This window comes from Sebastes umbrosus, chromosome 2 (genome assembly GCF_015220745.1).
Source record: "Sebastes umbrosus isolate fSebUmb1 chromosome 2, fSebUmb1.pri, whole genome shotgun sequence".
In the NCBI taxonomy this organism is placed as follows: Eukaryota; Metazoa; Chordata; class Actinopteri; order Perciformes; family Sebastidae; genus Sebastes; species Sebastes umbrosus.
In genome coordinates this window covers 1,086,970-1,108,250 of record NC_051270.1, presented here as the reverse complement: position 1 = coordinate 1,108,250, position 21,281 = coordinate 1,086,970, and the positions used below count along the sequence as shown (strand labels likewise).

General features: G+C 42.9%; 1 protein-coding gene and 1 long non-coding RNA gene across 3 annotated transcripts in view; one reads left to right on the top strand and one right to left on the bottom strand.

The window, feature by feature from the left end:
• The window catches only part of LOC119475932, a 17,947-nt gene extending 10,240 nt beyond the window's left edge, over positions 1 to 7,707 (bottom strand). The window contains exons 1-2 of the long non-coding RNA XR_005203922.1: positions 7,606 to 7,707; positions 6,193 to 6,196 (exon numbers count right to left, since the gene is read on the bottom strand). This is a non-coding gene — a long non-coding RNA (uncharacterized LOC119475932). The remainder of the gene's footprint in view (positions 1 to 6,192; positions 6,197 to 7,605) is intronic.
• Positions 1 to 14,548, top strand: part of LOC119475922 (nuclear receptor ROR-alpha A-like) — a 91,684-nt gene extending 77,136 nt beyond the window's left edge. For both annotated transcript variants that reach the window (XM_037749043.1, XM_037749051.1), the window contains 9 exons: positions 1,561 to 1,702; positions 2,866 to 3,134; positions 3,217 to 3,421; positions 6,188 to 6,309; positions 6,479 to 6,611; positions 7,166 to 7,273; positions 8,183 to 8,293; positions 8,386 to 8,498; positions 9,980 to 14,548. In XM_037749043.1, coding sequence (XP_037604971.1) covers positions 1,561 to 1,702; positions 2,866 to 3,134; positions 3,217 to 3,421; positions 6,188 to 6,309; positions 6,479 to 6,611; positions 7,166 to 7,273; positions 8,183 to 8,293; positions 8,386 to 8,498; positions 9,980 to 10,144 — 1,368 coding nt within the window. In that variant the 3' untranslated portion in view covers positions 10,145 to 14,548. The remainder of the gene's footprint in view (positions 1 to 1,560; positions 1,703 to 2,865; positions 3,135 to 3,216; positions 3,422 to 6,187; positions 6,310 to 6,478; positions 6,612 to 7,165; positions 7,274 to 8,182; positions 8,294 to 8,385; positions 8,499 to 9,979) is intronic.
• The last annotated feature ends 6,733 nt before the right edge of the window (positions 14,549 to 21,281 follow it).

Genomic DNA, 21,281 nt, shown 5'->3' with positions numbered 1-21,281 from the left:
GCAGAAGAGTTAGTTTAGCTCTGAGAATATCTAGTGAATGTTCAGTGGACGTTTGTGCAGAAATAACTGCTGCAGCTCCTCCAGACCAACAGAGGTTTCCCGTGTCTTGTGAAGTAACGGGGCTCCGCAGAGAGAAACGTTGTCGTCTCATTACCGACCGGGTGCCGGTGTCTTCCTGCTCTCTCTGGCTGCGGGTGGAGATGACAAAGTTTCTCGCTGCGGAGCCCCGCTGCATCAGCCTGCGCTGAGGCAGGAAAAGCCAACACTAGGATCAGCATTGATTCATGGAGAGACCTTCGTCTGGTCAGCTAACATTACTGCCAAGCAGCTGAAATATAGAGTGATATTGTGCTTTTAGCTGACGTGTGTCTCCTCACTGTTTTGAGCGATGCTCCTTCATGTCTATGTAGAGCGAGCAAGCGCGAGCTCAATGCTGACTTTCGTTGACTTAACGGCCACAGGTGTCGCTGTTAACAAGACATTCTGAAAGTTACAAACAGTCCCTTTAACCTTCACTGTCAGATCTTTGATCTATTTATGGCCACCTTTAGATCCACCTTTTTACAATTGTGTTTGAATCAATTCTATTGCTAACATAAATATAAAAACCTAACTTTGTCTGTTATAGTTAAAAACCTGTTTATTTTAGTTTTAATTGTATCTTAAACTTTGGTTTAAACTTGTTGTTTTTAAATGTGCTCTATAAATGTATTTGAACCACAGTCTTTCCCCAACCTGAACCACTGCCAGATATTAACACTGGATGTGACGGAGGGTTTTGTAGAGTCGTCTAATAGCAACGCTTCTGTCCCAATGTCATGATGAAAAACATCAAAACATGAGGTGGAGCTGTATTGTTGTCTGGTTGGAAACAGAAGGGCTTATAAACGCTGTACAAAGCCAGAACCAGGTTGACATAACGAAAATGAAAAAAAGATGTCAAAAATGTTTATAAATCAGGAGAAATACGGGACAAATGTGAATCTCCTGGGGAAATCGGGAGGGTTGGAAAATATGATAGAGTTCATAGTCTTCAACTTTAACGATCCCGGCATTTACACAGAAATCACAATACGATCTTCATGTTTTCCTCCAAACCAATCTCAACTTCACTACAGCGACTCTAACGACACTCCGACAGCCGGCCCGCGGTCCACCCCCCCGTCTGAGTCTCATTAACAGAATCAGAGGAAACATTTGACGTTGAGTTTGGACCATCAGTCACGACCGTTTGGCACAGAAAAACCTTCTCCTGGTTAGAACCGCTCCCCAAACAAGCATAGTGTGTGCAGCTGCAGCAGCTGCTGCTGGCAGCTGGAGGCTCATTTCACAGCCAACGAGCAGCGGATGGAGATTTATCCGTGAGCAAACACGAGACAGACCGAGGCTGCGGGAGATCTTGGTTAAGGAGAAAAGAGGCGGGAAAGTGAAGCAAAGACATCCAGAGAAGCAGACAAGTGAAGGCCTGACCACGGTGTCACTGACTGACTAAACACTGTATCTGGAAATAATCAAAACTCTATTAAATATAACTAAGAGAACTATTCCCTCGTCTCTCAGGGTTTCTTCAGGCGGAGTCAGCAGAGTAACGCCGCCTACTCGTGTCCTCGCCAGAAAAACTGTCTGATCGACCGAACGAGCCGCAACCGCTGCCAACACTGCCGTCTGCAGAAATGTCTGACTGTGGGCATGTCCCGAGACGGTGAGTCACACACACATACACATACACAACAACATTAAATACACACATGCACACTCTCACCTGCAGAAACATCTGGCGGTCAGCATTTTGCAAGATGTTAGCCTGCAGACGAACCAGCATAGCAGAAGTGTCCGGCTGTGTGCAACATGTTGTCTGTGTTCCTGTTCAGTGCAATAAAAGACAACGGTTTATTAACCGGGCTCATCTGAGCTGTGTTTTAAAACACTGCCTTTAAAAAAAATGTCCAAATAGTTTCTAAAAGATGAGGCCTTAACGCGACTAAAACAACACTCCAAGTGGATTTTGTCCAAACAATGTTTGTTTGGCAATGATTCAATATTTTAGTTACAAAATCAACGCACAAGAAATTGTATTTTTACTTATATTGAATGTATATACTTGGCTTTGCATTATTTTTTATCTTATTTCCATTTTTATTGATCTTATTTGTTATTATCTACTTGATCATATTCCATTATTATAATAAAACTACTTAATTTGGAGTCAAAATTATACAATTTAGTTGTTTTTTTATTGATGTTATACTGTGCACAATGGTAGAAAGTGATGATGCACAGGGTAAATGTCATGGTTAAAAGCTCCACTGTGAGCACCTAGCCTCCTGTAGTGGATATCAGGAGTATTTTAGAGCCAGATTCTCTTTCAAGAGGTAGAAAACCCACTTGGCACACTTTGAGTATCCAAGTGTGCCAAATGGAGAGTCCTCCTGGTCCTATATTCACTAAAACCTTTGTAGAATGTATGTGCTTTGTGTTATTTATATCTGCTTTGGCTCAGTTGTAGTCGAGGAGTTGCTGAATGAATTCAGTGTCATCTCTGTGCACGGCATCATTGCTATAATGGCGTTATCCACTGTCTACTGTAGAAAACATTTTAGGTGAGGATGAAAAATGTTTCCTTTGGTTCATCACAATTTACTCAGGCATAGTAACAGTATATGCATATAAACCTGGTAGTTGTGGAGCTATTCTTGATTTATTGTGGGTATGTATGTCGAGGAGAACCACACCTTCCAGCACCCTATAAAGGGCTTAAGGGGTTAAAGGAAGCCGCTCGGCTCGATAGAGGCTCAATCTCACTCTCGTTTTAACACTATTTGGTGTTCTGACTGATTATTTCCTTGCTATCTTCTCCAAACACAGCTGTAAAGTTTGGTCGCATGTCCAAGAAGCAGCGGGACAGTTTGTACGCTGAGGTGCAGAAACACCGCCTCCTGCAGCAGCAGCAGCAGCAGCAGGGTCAGGGTACCATCCTCCTGTCCCATTCCGGTCTCGGCAGCCCGAGCCCGGGCGAGGCCGAGCCGGTGTCCCCTCACTACGGCCTCTCCTCCACGGGCCTCACGGAGCTGCCCGATGAGCTGGGAGGCTACATGGAACAAAACTCACCTGAAGGAGGATCGGTCTCGTCCAAGGTCTGTGGTTTTTTACTGTTGAACTGAATGAATTACCAGCTGTTTATATGATCTAAAAGACGTTTTCCTTCCACTATAACAGGCAGACTCTGGAGGAGGAGGAGGAGAAAGAGGAGAAGGTCGTGGGTTCTACCTGGACATCCAGCCGTCCCCGGATCAGTCTGGACTCGATATTAACGGCATCAAACCGGAGCCGCTGTGTGACTATGGATCCAATAACGACTTCTTCCCGTACTGCTCCTTCAGCGACGGAGACTCGTCGCCCACAGTGTCCATGGCTGAACTCGGTAAGATCTGCATTAACCTGGCAGGAAGGTTCTAACAAAAAATGCTGTTGAATTGCATTTTGGGAAATATAGGTTCCAGTTGTTTTGGGGTTTGACCCATTCTAGGGACTAAAAGACAGGATGTCACAGCGTCTTTCGCAAGTTCCCAAGCTTTGTGGAAGTTCAGCGCTAAATTGCCAGAATACCCCTTTAAGCTAAAACTTTAATTGTAGGGCGGCTTCGACTTTGTAGAAAATATGTTCACATATGATTTATGTCTTATGGTCTGACTCCCATTGTGACCTCCCATAACAACACAGTCTCACTGAAGTTTGTGAAATACTCAAGAAATGTAATCTACTTGATTCGTGTACATAGACACGAATTTCCCTTTTTTTTTCGTGACGCTCAGCACGACTTTCAACATTGTATTTTTTGTGCGTTTTCCTACTGTTACAACCCGGCTCAAAGGTTGCAACAAAAATGGGAGACCAGATGAGTTTTAAAATAGTAAAAGGTATTTATTTAACCAACTAACCATAAATAACGAAACAAACGTGGAAAGTCAGTAATCAGTAATGTAGGCGTGTGTGAAAATATCCCGGATGAGCCCCCCATTTTTTACAACCCGGCTCAAAGGTTGTACCAAAAATGGGAGACCAGACGAGTTTTAAAATAGCAAAAGGCATTTATTTAACAAACTAACAATAAATAACTAAACAAACGTGGAAAGTTACGTGACAAATAAATCCACTTTGACTTCTGGTTTCACACGGGGAATATACAGCGGTCTCCTGGTGAAAGTCCTGTGCTTTTTACCCTCCCATCCACCCCACCCTCCTTCCTACATGGCATTTGCTGCTCTCTATACTTCCCGGCTCACAATTTCATGCTGACATCACAAAAACATTTTTTGTCTATGTACACAAATCAATACATTCAATTTCGCGACTATTTTACGAACTGTTGTGTGACTGGGCTGCCCCATAATGGATACGATATGTGAATCTTCTGGTGTCACGTGTGTCGCTCTGAACCAGAAACAAAGACCACCATAGCAGAAGGTTGTAGACAGCTGGAGGGGAGCAACAAACAAACCGAAGAGAAGATGAGGAAATATTTTGAAAGAAGGGAAGCAGACAGAGAGGAGGAGATGAAAAAGAAGAGAAGCCATAAAGTTAGCCAGACAAAAGAAAGAAAGTAAGCGAGGGAACTGTGGGGAAAACAGAGACAGAAAGGTGGTTTAAAATAGCAGGAGGTTGGAGACTCATCTTCAGAGCTCATTAAAATCTCTGTGTGGTAATTAGCTGTCTGTTAATTAGGGCCAAGTGGGACGTGGCAGGGCACTCGATGGGGGAAATCATCTCTCTATTCTCCCTGGAGATTTTACTTATTCACTGTTTTTTTTTCTTTCTTTGACAAAAGCATTTATCCTAATAACCCCCCACCCCTACCCCTACCCCTGATCCAGAAGCTGCATTAGCTGACTGTATCTGTGTACCCTGTTTTGATCTCTGGTGTTACTACATATTCATTCATTCACGCTGGAACAATTAGCAGCATAGAGAGGCTGAAGAGTTACTGCATGTTCCTTTTGGGTTTGTTTCTTATCAGTTTCACAATATAAAGATCTGGCTAAAGGACTAAACTCCTCTTCTGTGCCACAATTTAAAACGTCACAAACACAGGCCTGATGTAGGAAATAGTGCCAGGAAGTCCGCCAGGTATCCAAATACATCAAACCTTTGAGTTTGTTTTGTATCTTTCATCGCAATGATGGCAAGGTAAACAGTGGGAATACAGCATTAGAAATAATCTACAGAAATGTGTGCTATCCTGCCAGGACTGCATTACAGTCCAAAGTTAAGTTAAGTTCAACTCTAAACAAACAATAATAAACAGACTAATGTTTTTCTTTAATGGTTCAATCGCTGACATTTAGTTTGGTAATATTTAGAAACAGAGTAAACATCTATTTCCTGGAAGCAGTACGTAACAGTGAAGACATGTTAAAGTAGAAAAGATTCATTTATCCATTTGTTGCCATCACTCAACTAGTTTGAGAAGCCATTAACGATAATATTAACTGTTCCTGCAGACATCTGTGGTAGAGATGCATCGCAAAGCACTTTTCAAAGCAAAGCAAACATCTGGATTTTAATACTAGCCTATTTAATTTAGGTTGGGATGTGAAAAAAAACAAAATGTGACGGGGCGTCCAGGCGCACATGGAAAAAGAAAAAAAAAGACTTCACTTCTGGAGAATCAAGTGTCTGACCTCGAACAAAACACAGGGATCGAATGATCTAATCATGAGAGGCCTGAAGACGAGACACCGGTCCTAAGTAGTGGGTTTCTTGACAGTAAAGACCTTGTTGACAGCGATGACATCGAAGCCTGTCACTCTCTGCCCAATAAAAACCGAGGTGCGCCACCAGCAATAACAACCTGCTTCATGAACAGACAGAAAAAGTATGCGCTCCTCAGACAAGGAAGGAAATCAACGGGGACTAACGTGTACATCAGTTAACGCCGACATCACCGACATCGCCAGACGCATATTAAGAAACAGGAAGACTGACATGAAATGTTCAAAGCACCTTCCTGCTCCCCAGAGGATGACCTTTCCTCTCCCGCCACCATCAGGACAAACCTTTTTAGCAACATAGACTACTGGTTTTCATCACATGAGCATTCGTAGTGTTGTTGTTGTTGACTTCCTTTTAATCATCATGCCCCTGACCTGGTGGGTGTTCACCAGCTCACTGTCTGTGTGTTTTGTTGCAGATCACCTGGCTCAGATCGTCTCCAAGTCTCACCTGGAGACTTGTCAGTACCTGAGGGAGGAGCTGCAGCAGATGAGCTGGCAGAACTTCCTGCAGGACGAGGTGGAGAGCTACCAGAGCAAGGTGTGTTCACTGCCTTCATCTTTATGGGCAGTTTGTGGCACTATTAGTCAGTCTACCTGCGCATTAATACTGGTTATTAATTGTAGTTTTTCATTTTCTGTCACAAAGTCCTGTTCAAAGTTTTAGTTCTGTATTTAGTTTTAATATTGTCCCTCACTGTTGTGTGCAGCCGCGGGAGGTGATGTGGCAGCTCTGCGCCGTAAAGATCACCGAGGCCATACAGTACGTGGTGGAGTTCGCCAAACGCATCGACGGCTTCATGGATCTCTGTCAAAACGACCAGATCGTGCTGCTGAAAGCTGGTGAGAGGGACCGCAGAGTCTGGTGCTATTCGGTGTTATTCTTACTGTCAACAAATCTCATGTTGAGATCCATTAAAAACACATATCAATGGGCCACACTGTTGTACTTCATCACCATGAACACACACACTGTAGTTTATTTTGACTCAATCACACATTCACCGTCCTGCTGCCAAAGGTCAAGGTCACTGTGACCTCCTGTCTGTCCCAGGATATCAAGCCTTGAGCAAATTCCTTCAAGTTTGGCACAAAAATCCACCTGGACTCAAGGATGAACTGATTAGGTTAATAATCCCTACGGATTATTTATTATTCCTGGTTCATGATTATTTGAATTCCAGTGCATTACTTTCCGTACGCTATAGCTACGAACGGTGTGCGAGACCAGTCTGGATTTCTCACGTTCATATATGAAAACCATCTTGTTTGAAATGTGCTGTAGTTAGTAATGACTGATGAATGAAATGAATCAGATAGTTAGCAGTGAGTCATTAAATAACCATCACTGGATTTCACATTAATCATCCGTGTCTCTCCGTGTTTTCTCTGTCCAGGCTCTCTGGAGGTCGTCTTGGTCCGAATGTGTCGGCTGTTTGACACGCAGAACAACACCGTCTACTTCGACGGCAAGTTTGCGGGTCCTGAGGTCTTCAAAGCTCTGGGTGAGTGGTGCGACATCTCATTTTAAACGCCACCAAAAACACAGGAGATTGGTCCTTGACTCGAGGCAAGTGACTGACCACGAGCCAGTGGTCATCAAAAACCAGATAATCATGCAGGTGTCCTCGTAGACAATCTTCTGTGCTGGAAAACATGATAACCTGTGCAACTGACCTGACTGCAGCAGAGACTTTACTTCCTAAACTGTATGGAGTGAGCAGCCACATCGTGCTTCCACATTTCTTTAGTGCCAAACGTTAGCTCGGCAGCTAACTAACATACATTTTTCAAGAACAGATTGTATTGTGGTCTAAATCAGTTTCATTTCCTCAACAGTTGTTGCCATAGACATATATACATAGACGCCGCATTGGACGCTTCAGCCCGTTGCTGCGATACATCAACGTGGACGCCATATTGGACAGGGCAAAACTGGCTTGTAGGGATGTAACGTTAACTCGAGCAGTTGATATGTGAAAAACGCTTAAAGGAAAATGTGACATGATAGAACTAGTTTTCAATAATGACCTAATAATTGATTGGCTCCCACCATATCGAAGGACAGTCCGTTGATCCATGAACCGTAAGCAGTGACGTTGACGTGTTTAACAGTTTTTCACCAAAATCTTTGGGAAAAGAACAAAAAAGTTGGAACGATAACCTCGTAGATCATAAACGTTTAAATATAAAACGACTCGTTGAAATCGGCTGAGAAATGAAGATGTTATAGTGCTTTTTATCCAGAAAAACGGCAGTTAAGATGAGACGAAACAGCTCTCTTTTTCTTCTTCCTGGAGCTTCAACAGAACAAAAGATCATCATTATTTCCCTGTGCATGTATGTGTGTGTGTGTGTGTGTGTGTGTGTGTATGTGTGTGTGTGTGTGTGTGTGTGTGTGTGTGTGTTACCAGGGTGTGATGACCTGATCACGTCGGTGTTTGACTTTGCTAAAGGCATGTGTTCGCTGCATCTGTCGGAGGACGAGCTCGCCCTGTTCTCAGCGTTCATCCTGCTGTCTGCAGGTACGCCAACATTCATCCCGACTGATCTTCTGCAGCTTCACACATTTTGATTTGAGTTTCACAACCTGAACTAGTTTGTGTGATTTGTACAGACCGGTCGTGGCTTCAGGAGAAGCTGCAGGTGGAGAAGCTGCAGCAGAAGACTCAGCTGGCTCTGCAACACGTCCTGCAGAAGAACCAGAGAGAGGACGGAGCGCTAAACAAGGTACACACACACACACACACACACACATGTCACCGTAACCAGAACCAGAAGCCTTAACAACCAAATACCTAAAAATAACTGAAATGTAGAACCTGACGTGACGCAGATTTTAACCAAAAGTCAAAGTTCTCCGTGTGCACAGTTCCGTTCAGGTACGCTGTCTGTATACAGGTAGAAACAGTTTGCTCATACAGTAGACAGTCTGTTCAGTGCACTTTAAAAATGGCCTCCCACTGCCCTGCTGTGGCGAGACGGTAAACTACAACATCTACAACGTAGATACATCTACATCTACATCTACATCTACAGGTCCTAATCTCAACATGAAACTAGTCCTAACCTGAACCACAATGAGAGCAGACGACCAACTCCACCAGTTCATTTGACAGTAGAATTATTTCTCCTCGCGCTGGTCCATGTGTGTAATAACTCTTCACCTCTCTTCCTTCCTGACTCTCACCTCCTTTCCTCTTCTACCTATGTCCTCCTCCTCCTCCTCTCTCTGATGCTTCGTCCTCTCATCCCCTTCCTTCCTCCTCTTCCTCTTCTCTCCTCTCTATTTGCCTTCTTATTGTCCTCTCTTCACTTTTTGTCTCCTTGTCTCATCTCCTCTCATCTTCCCTCCCTCCCATCTCTCTTTTCTTTCTCCCACCATCTCTCATCTTTTTATTCCCTTGTCTCCTCCTGTCTTCTTTCCTCTCTTCGTCTCCTCTCCTCTTGTGTCCTAATTTTTCCTTTCCCCCCTCTCCTCTCCTCTCCTCTCCTCTCCTTGATCGTTTCCTCTCCTCTCGTCTCATCTCCTCTCCTGATCTCATGTTTCTTCTCCTCTTCTCGTTTTCTCTCATCTCCCCTCCTCTCTCTGTCTTGTCGCCTTTCTTGTTTCCTCTCTTCTCCCTTGTTTTTTCTCATTTCTTCCTCCTCCTCCTCTCCTGTTTACTCTCCTTTCAATTCTTGTCTCATCTCCTCTTGTTTCCTCTCCTTGTTTACTCCTCTCCTCTCCTCTTGTTTCCTCTCCTCGTTTCCTCTCCTGTCCTGTTTCTTCTTCTCTCTTTTGTTTTCTCCCCTCATCTCCTTGTCTCCTCTCCCGTTCCTCTCCTGTTTCCTCTCCTCTTGTCTCCTACCTTGTTCCCTCTCCTCTCCTCGTTTTCTCCCTTGTCTCCTTCCTCTCTTTGTTTCCTTTCCTTTCCTCTTCTCTCCTTGATTTCTCTCCTGTTTCCTCTCCTCTTGTGTCTTATCTTCTCTCCTCTCCTCTCCTCTCGTTTTATCTTGTTTCCTCCTCTCCTCTCTTGTTTTCTCTCCTCATCTCCTCTCCTCTGCTGTTTCCTCTCCTCTCTTTTCTTGTCTCTCCTCTCTCCCCTCCTCTCCTTGTTTCCTCTCATGTTTCCTCTCCTCGTCTCCCCTCATCTCCTTGTCTCCTCTCCTCGTCTCCCCTCATCTCCTTGTCTCCTCTCTTGTTTCCTTTCCTCGTCTCCTCTCCTCAGCTCAGACATAAGGTGGCAGCGTTGCGTTCACTGTGCAGTCATCACACGGAGAAGCTGTCGGCGTTCCGAGCGGTTTACCCGGACATCGTGCGGACACACTTCCCTCCTCTTTATAAGGAGCTGTTCGGTGCCGACCTGGAGCTGACTCTGCAGAGCGACGACTAAGCGTTGACCGGGAGCTCCTCGGAGCTGAGCAGAGCTGAGCTGCCCAGATCCGGACTGACCGAGCAGTTCAGATTCCACGGCCACGGAGGACGGGACGATGACTCACACAGTGTATCCGCTGCACTTCTCAGAGTCCACAAGAATGGAGAGATTTGAACTCCTCAGTTTGTCTTTCTTCACCTCCTCCTCCTCCTCCTCCTCCTCCTCCTCCCGTCATGGCTCTGGGTTCGGACGCAGTGAGGACTCAGGTGGTCTCTCTCCATTAACACACATCATGTGTCCCAGATCTTGGATCTGGATTCACCTCTGACATTGAAAGACACCTTCTTCAGTATTCACCTTTGAAACCTGCTTCTGTTTGTCCTTCACCCGACTGTCACGACTTCACCTCTTCTTCTAACAGTTAACTTCACGTCTGAGTGTCACTCACACCAAAGAGTGGCACGGAAAATACATTTATGTCCTCTAGAAAGTTATTCCTCTGGAAGCTTGTTGTGACCGCCGGTTGGTGAGAACATGCAAACTGCTGCTATCCAGCCTGCTAGCTAGCTCGGCCGCTAACCAGACAAAAAGTCAACTTTTGTGGAGCAGCTTAAACTCCGAGCAGAGCCGGCTTTTATCAAACCGAATGGTGCAACAAGCTGATATGATAGCTTCCTCCATCTTTTAACTCTCCAACTCTCCTTCCTCTCAAAGGCTAGCGCTGATACGCAGTTTACAGTGCAATTGTGCAATGGTGTGAATTTGTTGTTCTGAATGGATGTATCATCTGAATCACCTTCTCTTTGTTTTTATGGCTGCACTATTCCATAAAAACACGTCTTTACATCATGTTACACACATTTTTAGACACATTTCCCAAAGTTCAATCTGACAGATTTGGTCTCTTTGGAAACCTTGAGTTCTCTTCTAGAAGTGAAAATTCAGTTTTGTGGGTTTGAATAATGTTTGACCGAATATTGGGATGTTGGATAGAGCCACTGCATCAAAGTTATTGGAAGGGGTTAAGAAAATGTCCAAAAGTCTGTTTAGTCATCAGGTCACAGGATATCCAAGATGTTAAAAAACAGCAACAAAAACTTAGAGATATCATTATCAAAAGTTGCCCAATCTGTAATTTATTATTATTATTATTATTTTATTTAATGGTCTGTCTCCTCGAGAATCCAACTTAGTAAATAATGATCCTGTAAAATGCAATTCAAAGCGTGCGTGAATTAGGAACAGTCAGTTGGCCATATTATGCACATTCTTGTTGCACAGATTTCCAATGAGTCTTTCACTAAACAGATCAGTCTTTATGTGGCTGTTGTTGGATTGATTGGTGCTGAAGAGCAATGTCAATTCATAAATCATGTTTGAGAACTAGACCGCAAACTGTATGTGCAGTTGTACACCCTGATTGCAAACAAACCTACGCAAATATATCCGCAATCACCGGTTGTTGGGCTGACGGTGGCCAGTTGGCACATTTTAACATATCGCCCGACCGCATAGTCTGGGACATCGTGGCAGTTAGACAATGTCATTAAAATCAGGTTTTATTGCGTTACCCCAAAATAAACCAAATAGAAACCTATTTTTTTTAAAAAAGGCTGGACAGCAACAGGATGTTTCTGTTTTCTTCTACCGATGTCTGTTGATGCATCACTCAGGTTAATGCAGATCGTGAACGTCCTGAATAATTAATTAAGCTACACACCAATTCACCGTCTCCTCTCAGGCACTTTCACTTGATTATTCATTAGCAGCAAGTGCAAAGACTGCAGTATGATTTGATGATTTAAAAATGGACCCCAAGTACGTGGTTATTTGATAATTTGTTGCCCACATTATTTCTATTTTCTTGCTCATGTTGATATTTCAGGGACACTATCAACTTTTGATCCTTGTGGACAAAAATGCATTAAGTAAATATGCACAAATGGAGCAAATACCAGCTGAAAACACAGCTGACTGGTCCAAAAGAGACTAAGCATCTGAAGTTTGTTCACAAAATGACAACAGATAAATACAGATATATATAGTATCGCATTTTGGAACAGACTTCTTCAGATTCTCCATGCACTGGGGAGCAGACATTCATGATATAATAGAAGTTGTTTCATCCGCCATGGTAGCATTCCTCCTCCTCCTCCTCTTCCTCCTGCCTTGCATCCTCCCAGCAGCCTCTTCCTCCTCTGGTTACATCTGCACCGAGCCAGCAGACAGCAGCATCAGACAACAGAGCAGCTAATTCACTCTAATGTAGCAGTTAGCATGTAGCACCACCTGGTGGCCTGACAGGAAAGTGCAGGTTCTCTTATTTCTCCTGTCCTTTGGTGGCATTTCAGCAAATCAGAATCCAGTTTTTTAATCCATTTACCCAACCTGAATCCTTTCAAATCCACATCGAATCTAATTAGATTTATCTTTTAATGTTAGCAAGAGAAAACAAAACTCAAACATTAATTTGAAATGCGTTGGCTGAGAAGGCAGAAATGTAATTTAATGAGGAGTAGAAGATATGAAATGTTAAAGTATGAGTCTGGTATTTTTCTTATTGCCAACACATCATGTGCAAAGCCAAACCATCAATGTGTTATTCCGACTCTAAATACTGTCTGACTTCCTGTCTACGTCTCTCAGCTCCAAACCCATTGGTTCCTACTGAAGATGCAAATCTTTAAAAGCATCTCATCTAACATATAGTTTAATTGTTTAAAAGGTCTCAGTAACACTGTAGTTTTGATCAAACAAACTAACTATTTTCAGTGGCAGATTAACAATTATTGAACTTAGACAAATCCAATAAAGAATTTTATTTCTTTGGTTTGGCCATGTTTATATTTTACTAATAGGAGACAGATTCATTCAGGATTCAACCAGCTTAATGAAAGCAATATTGCAAAAATAACACAGTATTAAGAGCAATATATAGACACTGCTTCATAAAAAACGAAACTATGCAGAACAAGTATGGTGAAGTGGTGAAAATATTAGCGTGTTGCACTACAGTGAGTCTACTGCCCTGCCTACCTGTTAGCGTGTGTGTGATGTGTGTTTATGTGTGTGCACATTTTGTTTCCGAGGGAAATTTTCAAAGTTTGGACTACAGACTGCTGGGAGGAGTGACGTTTTTGTCCATTTATGTTTTAGCTCCACCTCATCGGTCTCCAGGTCCAATAAAGCCCCATAAAAATCTGTAATGAACGTAACTTTAGCCATAACTGAATGTCAAGCAATAATGTAAATGTATTTCTATCTTTGTTTATTGTGTATAGTTTGAAAATATTGGCATGTCAATGCAGATTCTAATTTATAAGATTTCATTTTGGGGGGGTTTTCTTTTCAATCTTGTGTGTTATTGGCTTAATATTTTGTCTCGACCCGTCACGTGATTACGTACGCTGATGACACACTTTTCTCCCTCCACGCCGCCTTATTGGTTTGGCCCTCGTCTGGAGAGTAACTTTATGAATAAGTCTGTACAGGCCACAGGAAAATACTGCTATAGATGCCTAATGAGCGTCAAACTTTTTATCTGTTGATTGATATGCATCTTAATGTTATCTGGTTTGATATGCACTGCTCTCCTTTAGGTTTAGTTTAGTTGCAGAGAGAGCAATTTTTTTGTGTTTTTAACATGCTAGGTTACCCTTTGTTAGCAGGGTCTTGATTTTACCAACTATGCCACATTGTATGTTTCCACACAGGGTAATGCATTAAAAGGAAATTCTGTTTTTATTAACAACCTGACAGCAGCAACATTTTCTAAATTGTTGCTGTCTATATGATGACAACCTATACTGGTTATGTGTCAAACTTTGTCCGATTGCTCGTATTGTGATACCCATTGACTACAAGTGCAACCATGTTCCTGGTGACCAAAATGTAAAGTCTAAATAATGCCATAACTGAAAGTAATGATTGGCAAAACATGCAGTAAAACAAATGTTGTAAAAGGCCAGTAGCCAGAGACTTATTTATGAGAAGTTGGACATTGCCAAAAGCTACTTATTGGATGTTTTTGGCAATGTTGTTCCTTCCTAACTGGATGTCAAAATGGAACTCTGGAACACTCCAGCAAAATGCTAACTAAGCTAAGCTAACAGTAGCAAGCTTGTTAATTCATCTCAACTGCACGGATACTTTAGATAAAGCAACGTTTTTCCAAACCAACAAAGTGTCCACTACTGTCTGAGTTGTATAAAAACAGAAATGTTCCTTTAAATTGTCAAATGTTATTATGATAATGAAACATCATAGTATAAGGATTGTTATTTCCCAGCCTGCACCTGTATCAGTGTGCCAGACTCGGGCCTGTCAATTTCTTTGTTTAAAACTGACTTCTTTTGTTTTGATACAAAGCAGAGCTGCTGTATCTGAAATGTATTAAAAATAAAAAAAATGGAGAGACAGAAATGCATTTGTCCGCTTGGGTAGTTTTGGCTTCTGTCAAATTTGAGTTGAGTACAAATAAACCTGCACAACCTCAGTGCTCCACAAAAGTTTATGGCCACCTTTCAAACTGAAATAAAGTGCTCTGTGTTTGAACAACTTCAGTTTGCAAAGATGGAGCCACCAGAAGGTCTGGTAGAGTTTAATAAACCACTTCTTCCTCAGTTTTCAGGCACTGCCCTCCTTCCCCCTATAGCTCATTGCTTTATATGCTGTGAGCACTACAAATAAAAAAAATCCATTTAGCTTCTTTGTAGTGCATGAGGTGGAGGCAGGATCTCAACGCGTCAGCGGATAAACAACCTGCACGGAGGAAAAAGTGTTTTATTAATTCCACCAAGGCCGAAGGTCTAGGAAGGAGGTTATGTTTTCACCGGTGTTGGTTTGTTGGTTTGCAGGATTACTCAAAAAGTCCGCCATGAATTCGAATGAACTTTTGAGGAGGGTTGGGGTGTAGCACAATGAACAATCCAACTGTAGATTCGTCGCTTTTTCACATTAAACTCTGTGAAATTACAGTTGAGTTTGGCCAAAGCACATTTGGTGATTGTTGGAAAGAGTAACGACGACGGTTTAGGTGAGTTTTATTTTGTTTCTGTTCAGTTTGAATGAAGTGTTTTAGGATGCTCCGCTACGTACAGCTGATCTCAACAGAAACAAAAATACACGTGGATGATGGCGTGAAGTGTTTTGTGTTTAAGGCTCTATACAAATAAAGGTGACCTGTCGTGATGGTTATACATTCTGGTATACTGGTTAGGGGCGTGTCTGGGACCACTCAACTTATCTTGAAGTGTGTAATGGGCAGAAAAAAAAAAAATACAACCACAAGCACCTGCTGGCTGGTCACTAACTGATCAAATGTCCCCCACCGTCTCAACCAACGAAGCATCCTGTAGAAAGAAACAATCTTCAAGCACCAAAGTTTGGTATGTTTACCCTCCAAAACCACAGAGAGAAGAGACCGTGAGAGTAGATGTTTGTCTACAAATACCATCAGCTGCATGTCTTTATTACCTGAGCATTTAAAGCCAAAAACAGAATTGAATCATGATGTAAATATGACTGCTGGTGGTCATGTCTCGCCATTCTTCTATGAATTTTACTAGCCTATAATCTGATGACTTTCTAAATCGAGAAATGTAAAAAAAACATGAAGAGAAGGAAACAAGAGAGGACATGAAAGAGGAAAGGAGAAGAAGAGATAGAGATAGATGAGGAGATGAAACAGGGTGATGATATGAAATTCTTGCCATCTAGTGTTCTCTGCAGTAGATGGCAGTAGAGTACAGGTGTATCTATTATAACCTGCAGTAGAAGAGGAGACCATTTTACAGCAGTTTAAACCAATCCCCTCTCCGACACCAACCGCAGAGCTCATCACCGCGCTGAGGCTCGGATCACACACTGTGTTTGAATGAGATTACTTTATGGTTGATGGAGTTCGTATCTATGTTTAGGCTCAACATCACGTTGTAAATCTGAAGGAAAAAGCTGACGGTCAGCTGATGGACTCGCTCTATTTCTCTTTTAAACAACATTGTTTTTCTTCTACTTCATATTTAGACTTTAACACACTTTGTCTTTATGCAGAAGTAGCCTTTGCTATTTCCTGTCTGAAGGCTTCACTTTCTTTGAGTGTCTTTCTACTCCTCTGTCAGACCTTCTGCTTCTCTGCAAACCTCATTCCTGACAAAACATATCACCTTGAAATGTTTATTCCTTCTCACCTTCCGACTCATTTTGTCTTCTATCCACTTGTTTTCCCAATCGGCTTGTCCTTTCTTCAGCTGTGGCGTTCAACACTTTGTTATCTGGTGTGTGGACGTCGGATGTCTCCGGGGCGATACAGTAGTCACCATTGAGCGTCCGCGATATTTTTGGGGATCCTTCTTTTACAAGTTTTAGTCCATAAATAAATAAATGAGTAAATGATTCAGTGGATTTTGTTCCTGGCAGCGCAGAGAGGGCTTGTGTAGGGAAATAAAAGGCTTTATTGTACAGGCTCCATCCTGAAGGTTTCCTGAGAGGATTTGCAGTAATATGCTGCTGATTATAGAGACAAAGTCCTGGGACACTTTATAGGTGTTGATTTTTTAGACACTCAAAAATGCTCCATTTAAAGTGATAGTTGTGATATAGACATTATGGGAATAAAAGTAGCTTATTTGTCTCCTTGTGAAATGAGAAGATTAATATCACTCTGTATTTTAACTGCTATAACTGCTACGATAATGCGGCGTATAAATACCACGACATTACACAGACATTCCACATGTTGGACGCATTTTAGCCTTTTCGTGTGTCGTTTGTACGCCACGCAAACGTCCGCAGTTAGGTTTAGGCAAGGAAACCACTTAAGAGGAAAACGTCATGGTTGGGCTTAAAATAAATAAGTAAACTAAGTAAAATATTTACGGAAACAACAACGGAAAATACGTAACAAACGTCAATAAAAAACACGTGACAATCGTCACGTGACAAACGTCACTAATGTAACTTACAAAACAAAACACCAGATAACAACGGTCTCAAACATGGGTCTCTTGGTTAAACGTCCGGGGTTTGTTGGACCCGCCCACCATAAGTGGTCTTTCTCTTTCTCGCCGTAACTTACCGTAGTATTTATAGACGGATGCGTTTACATTGCAGTCAGTACAGGATACATGGCGTCAAGAAAGGCGTTCTTATTGCACGCTAAACAACTTGTGCATTATCTGGCATTTATACATCTTTTTTGTGCAAACAGGCTGATCATGCGCAAGGTGTTTAGCGTGCAATAACGCATTTTCTTGATTTCCGCATGTCATCTGTACGCCATGTATCCTGTGCTGACTGCAATGTAAACGCATCTGCGTATAAAAGCTACGGTAAGAGTTAGTGACGTTGTGTTAGTGATGTTTTGTTTTGTAAGTTACGTTAGTGACGGTTGTCACGTGTTTTTTATTGACGTTTGTGACGTGTTTTCTGTAGTTGTGTTATGTTGTTTCCATACATATTTTACTTAATTTAGATACTTCTTTCCCCGCGAAAAGGCTAAAATGCGTAAAATATAACTCTGCAAATAATCTTAATTAGCTATAAACCCATTTTCTGCCCTTAGTGTGATGTGTTTTTAGAGTTTTGTAATGATGTTAATACTTTTTAAAAAAGCAAAGGCAGAACACAAAGCTCATTTCCACCTCTGAATTCGACCGCTGGAGTGTTTTTGCAGAACATACAAACAACCTAAACAGATGCCATTTTTGCATGATGGCCTCCAGCTCTCTTTCTCCATGTTGCATGCAAAGTTAATGAGGACTCTCGACACACACACATCCACATTAGAGTGATAGAAACCAAAAGATGAGAGATGAAGCGGCACACGACTGCGGTAACAGACACAATTTGTCATCATAACTGATTTAAAAAACTTAGATTGAATCCACAGCGCTCAGAGACGATAAAAATGTGGATTAAAACTGTCGCCGGAGCTCCAACAAACCAATCAACATGACTCATACAAGCTGGAACAAGAACCAAGACGAGGAAGAGGAAAGGTGTGCCTGTGTGAGGCAGTCTTTATTAAGTTATCCATCTGTAATGAGAATTCCTTTGGCAAATTAACCCCCCGCTAATGAACAAGCGTCAGAAGCTGTAAAGGGGCTTTAATGAAACAGGAAGTTTTAAACCTCATTACATCCTGTTTAGCCTCACCAACACATCCAACAGCAACATCAGGGAATATGAAAAAATAAACAGTTTACAGATGAGCTCATGCTGCGGTTCTACCCACACGAGAACGTCCTCATCACAACTGTGAAAATGTGTCAAAATAAGATGCTACATCTAGAAAGACTGACGTTTATTTGCAGTTCGTTGTGCACTAAGGGAGTTCACCAACGTCACTACGAGACACTGAGCTGCTTTTTAATCAACACAGTTTGGAAGCAGGCTGCAGCAGTTCACAGATTAACACACACACCTGGTGGAAAGAAGAAGAGTCTGGCACTGAGCAACTGTTGGCTCACTACCTCACTCGTATTTTGAATACAATTTTATACCGGTTCACAAGTTTCCGTTTGGTAAGTTTTATTCCACAATTGTCAGCTATATAACCGTAGTTTCAAACTCCTAATTGTCGTGTTTTACACATAATTGTCAGGACTTTGTACTCTCAGTTTGAAACCGGGACAATCCTGGATAACCCGGGACGTCTCGTCACCGTACCTATGGATGAATTAATCCGTGTTTCGCCATCTAGCGGCGCTGCCATTACTGTGGTGTTAAGTCGTACTGACTTAGTGTCTGCTAACCGTGTTAAATTAAAAATAAAAATTGGTGCACGACTTGCTGGTTTAACATATCATATTACACTGAAAGAGGGTGGACGAAAGGAAAAGTTGGATTGATGGTAAGAAAAGTTTTGTTAATTCACGTATTGCATATAATTTTTTTGCTCACATGCTGTAAGCGTTAGCTGCTGTAGCGTGACCTGGATCAGTTAGAAAAGTTACTTATCAGCATTAACCCTGATAACAAGTCAGGTAAAGCAATATTTTAGTGGTTTTAGGGAATGGTTCAGCAACAAGTCTGGGATAAAAAAACGTGCGAATTGGGGAAATGTGGCGTACAGAAGACCGCTTGCCTGGTGTCGCTCGGGGGCCTGAGTCCTTCTGATGGAGGCTCAGCCCATGGACGATGTGAGGCCGGTAACGGCCCCCCGTCACGCAGTCTGCCCGGGGGATTCAACTCGGCGGGTTAGGGACGGCCACTTGGCCGGGAAGAGGTCACCTCGCGGGACCTCTTCCCGGCGTTGGCTGGCCCCCGCCGGGTGCATTTCATCCAAGGTGGTAGCCAAGACAACCTTTGATAATTTTCTGGGTTTCTCTTTTGCCTTTCAGAAAGGTTCAGGTTTCTGAAGACGGGCGGGGTCAAAATCCTGAACACAAAACTGGCGAAAAACAGTTTAACTCCACAATCCAGAACTACAATGTTCACAGTCTTTTCATGTTTTCCATCATTATTTTCCAACATTTATAAAGTGTTTAGAAACAAAACTCTGAATTTCTTTTACACGGCGTTTAAACAGAATACAAAACTCATCAATATAAGACAATAATACATCAACAATAAGTCAAGACAAAGCTAGGTTATCAGCCAATGGAGAGGCCAAGTCCCGCCCCCTTCCGGTGGACCACCATGGGACATTATTTCAGAAAAAATATGAACGGTAGTCAACGACAACAAGAGACAAATAATTTTTGATCCTGTTTGAATTGCTCCATTAATCACACACATGATGTTGGTCAGTTTAAAAGATAATTTAGCAAGTCCAGAAAGTCAAAAACAATCATCCTAAATCACAACACGTTCTCCTGTCAGTACGCACAAAGTTCAGCCGCTGTTGCATTCGCTGTAAGACAGAAAATAGATTGTCCGGTGAGTCAGCCTCTAACAGTATTGGTAAACTCCCTCTGTTTATTGGAGCGCTGTTTGCACACAGAATCGTTTACATTTAGCCGCTGTCTGTTGTTGTTCTGTCCTCGTCCTGGCTGAAGACAAATCTCCATTAAACCCTGAGAGACAGAAAGAGTCTAAGAACAACCGGGATAAAGAACGCAGCCACAGCTCAGCGGCGCCTGTCTGTTCACCGCCGAGCTGTAATGACAAAACACTTCCTCTGTCTCCTGAACGAGACTTTGATTTACACAAACAGCTTACATGTGCCTCCTCTTCTCTTACCTCTTTACCCCCTTCATGCGGCCCTGCGGGCTCTAATTACTGGGACGCACAGGAGGACGTCCCCGCCGACAGACCGAGGGGAGCGAGGAGCCGTGGAGGGATGTCGCCGGGGAGGTGTGTTTGTTAATGAGATGGATCAGACTTGGCAGGCGGCAGAGCCTGGCAGCACAGTGTGGACAGAGAGAGAGAGAGAGAGAGAGAGAGAGAGAGAGAGAGAGAGAGAGAGAGAGACGGACGCCCGAAATCTGTGAGCTCCACTCGCACTTAACCAAACAGATCTGGAGCAGCAGCAGAGACCTGGACTGTAAATAGCCTCGGAGTCTATTTTAGAGCCGGGGGATTATCTGCGTTTTCATACCGTCAGTTTGATAAAACCTCAGAGAGGCATATGTGAAGTAGGACTGATTTCACGGTGGAACAGAGCGAGCAGATTGTTGCTTTAGTTACAGAAAAATTTCTCAGAGGCAGAATAATCCCAGTGAATAATCAGGCACAGAACTGGGGCTCCTGTGAGCTGGTGGGGTCTCAATGGTAACCTTAGATTTACAAAAACTTGGGAACACTATTGCGAATCTCGTTGCCCAACGACCTCTAATAACCTTAACCATTCATGGTCAAATGGCTAACCTCAACCATCTGGCAAGGGTTTGAAAACTCGAGGGTTACCATCTAGACAACCCTGTGAACTCTGTGGCCATTTATAACATCTGATAACACAGCCCGTCCTCATTCCCAGGACGTCAAATACCAACGATGCCGGCGTTCAGTACCGCCCTTTCGCAGAGACGCGCCGGGCGTTCCGTTAACTCCAATGTAAACCCATCTGTGGCAACAGTAAAGGCACAGAGAAAGTGCACCGGGAGGGACTGTGGAGACCGACACATTCTCACTCCCAACTCGTCCAATACCACCGCTCCTCGGCATCGGAGACGGACGTACGGGGTAGCCCTCTAGCGTTACTTTTGGATGGACC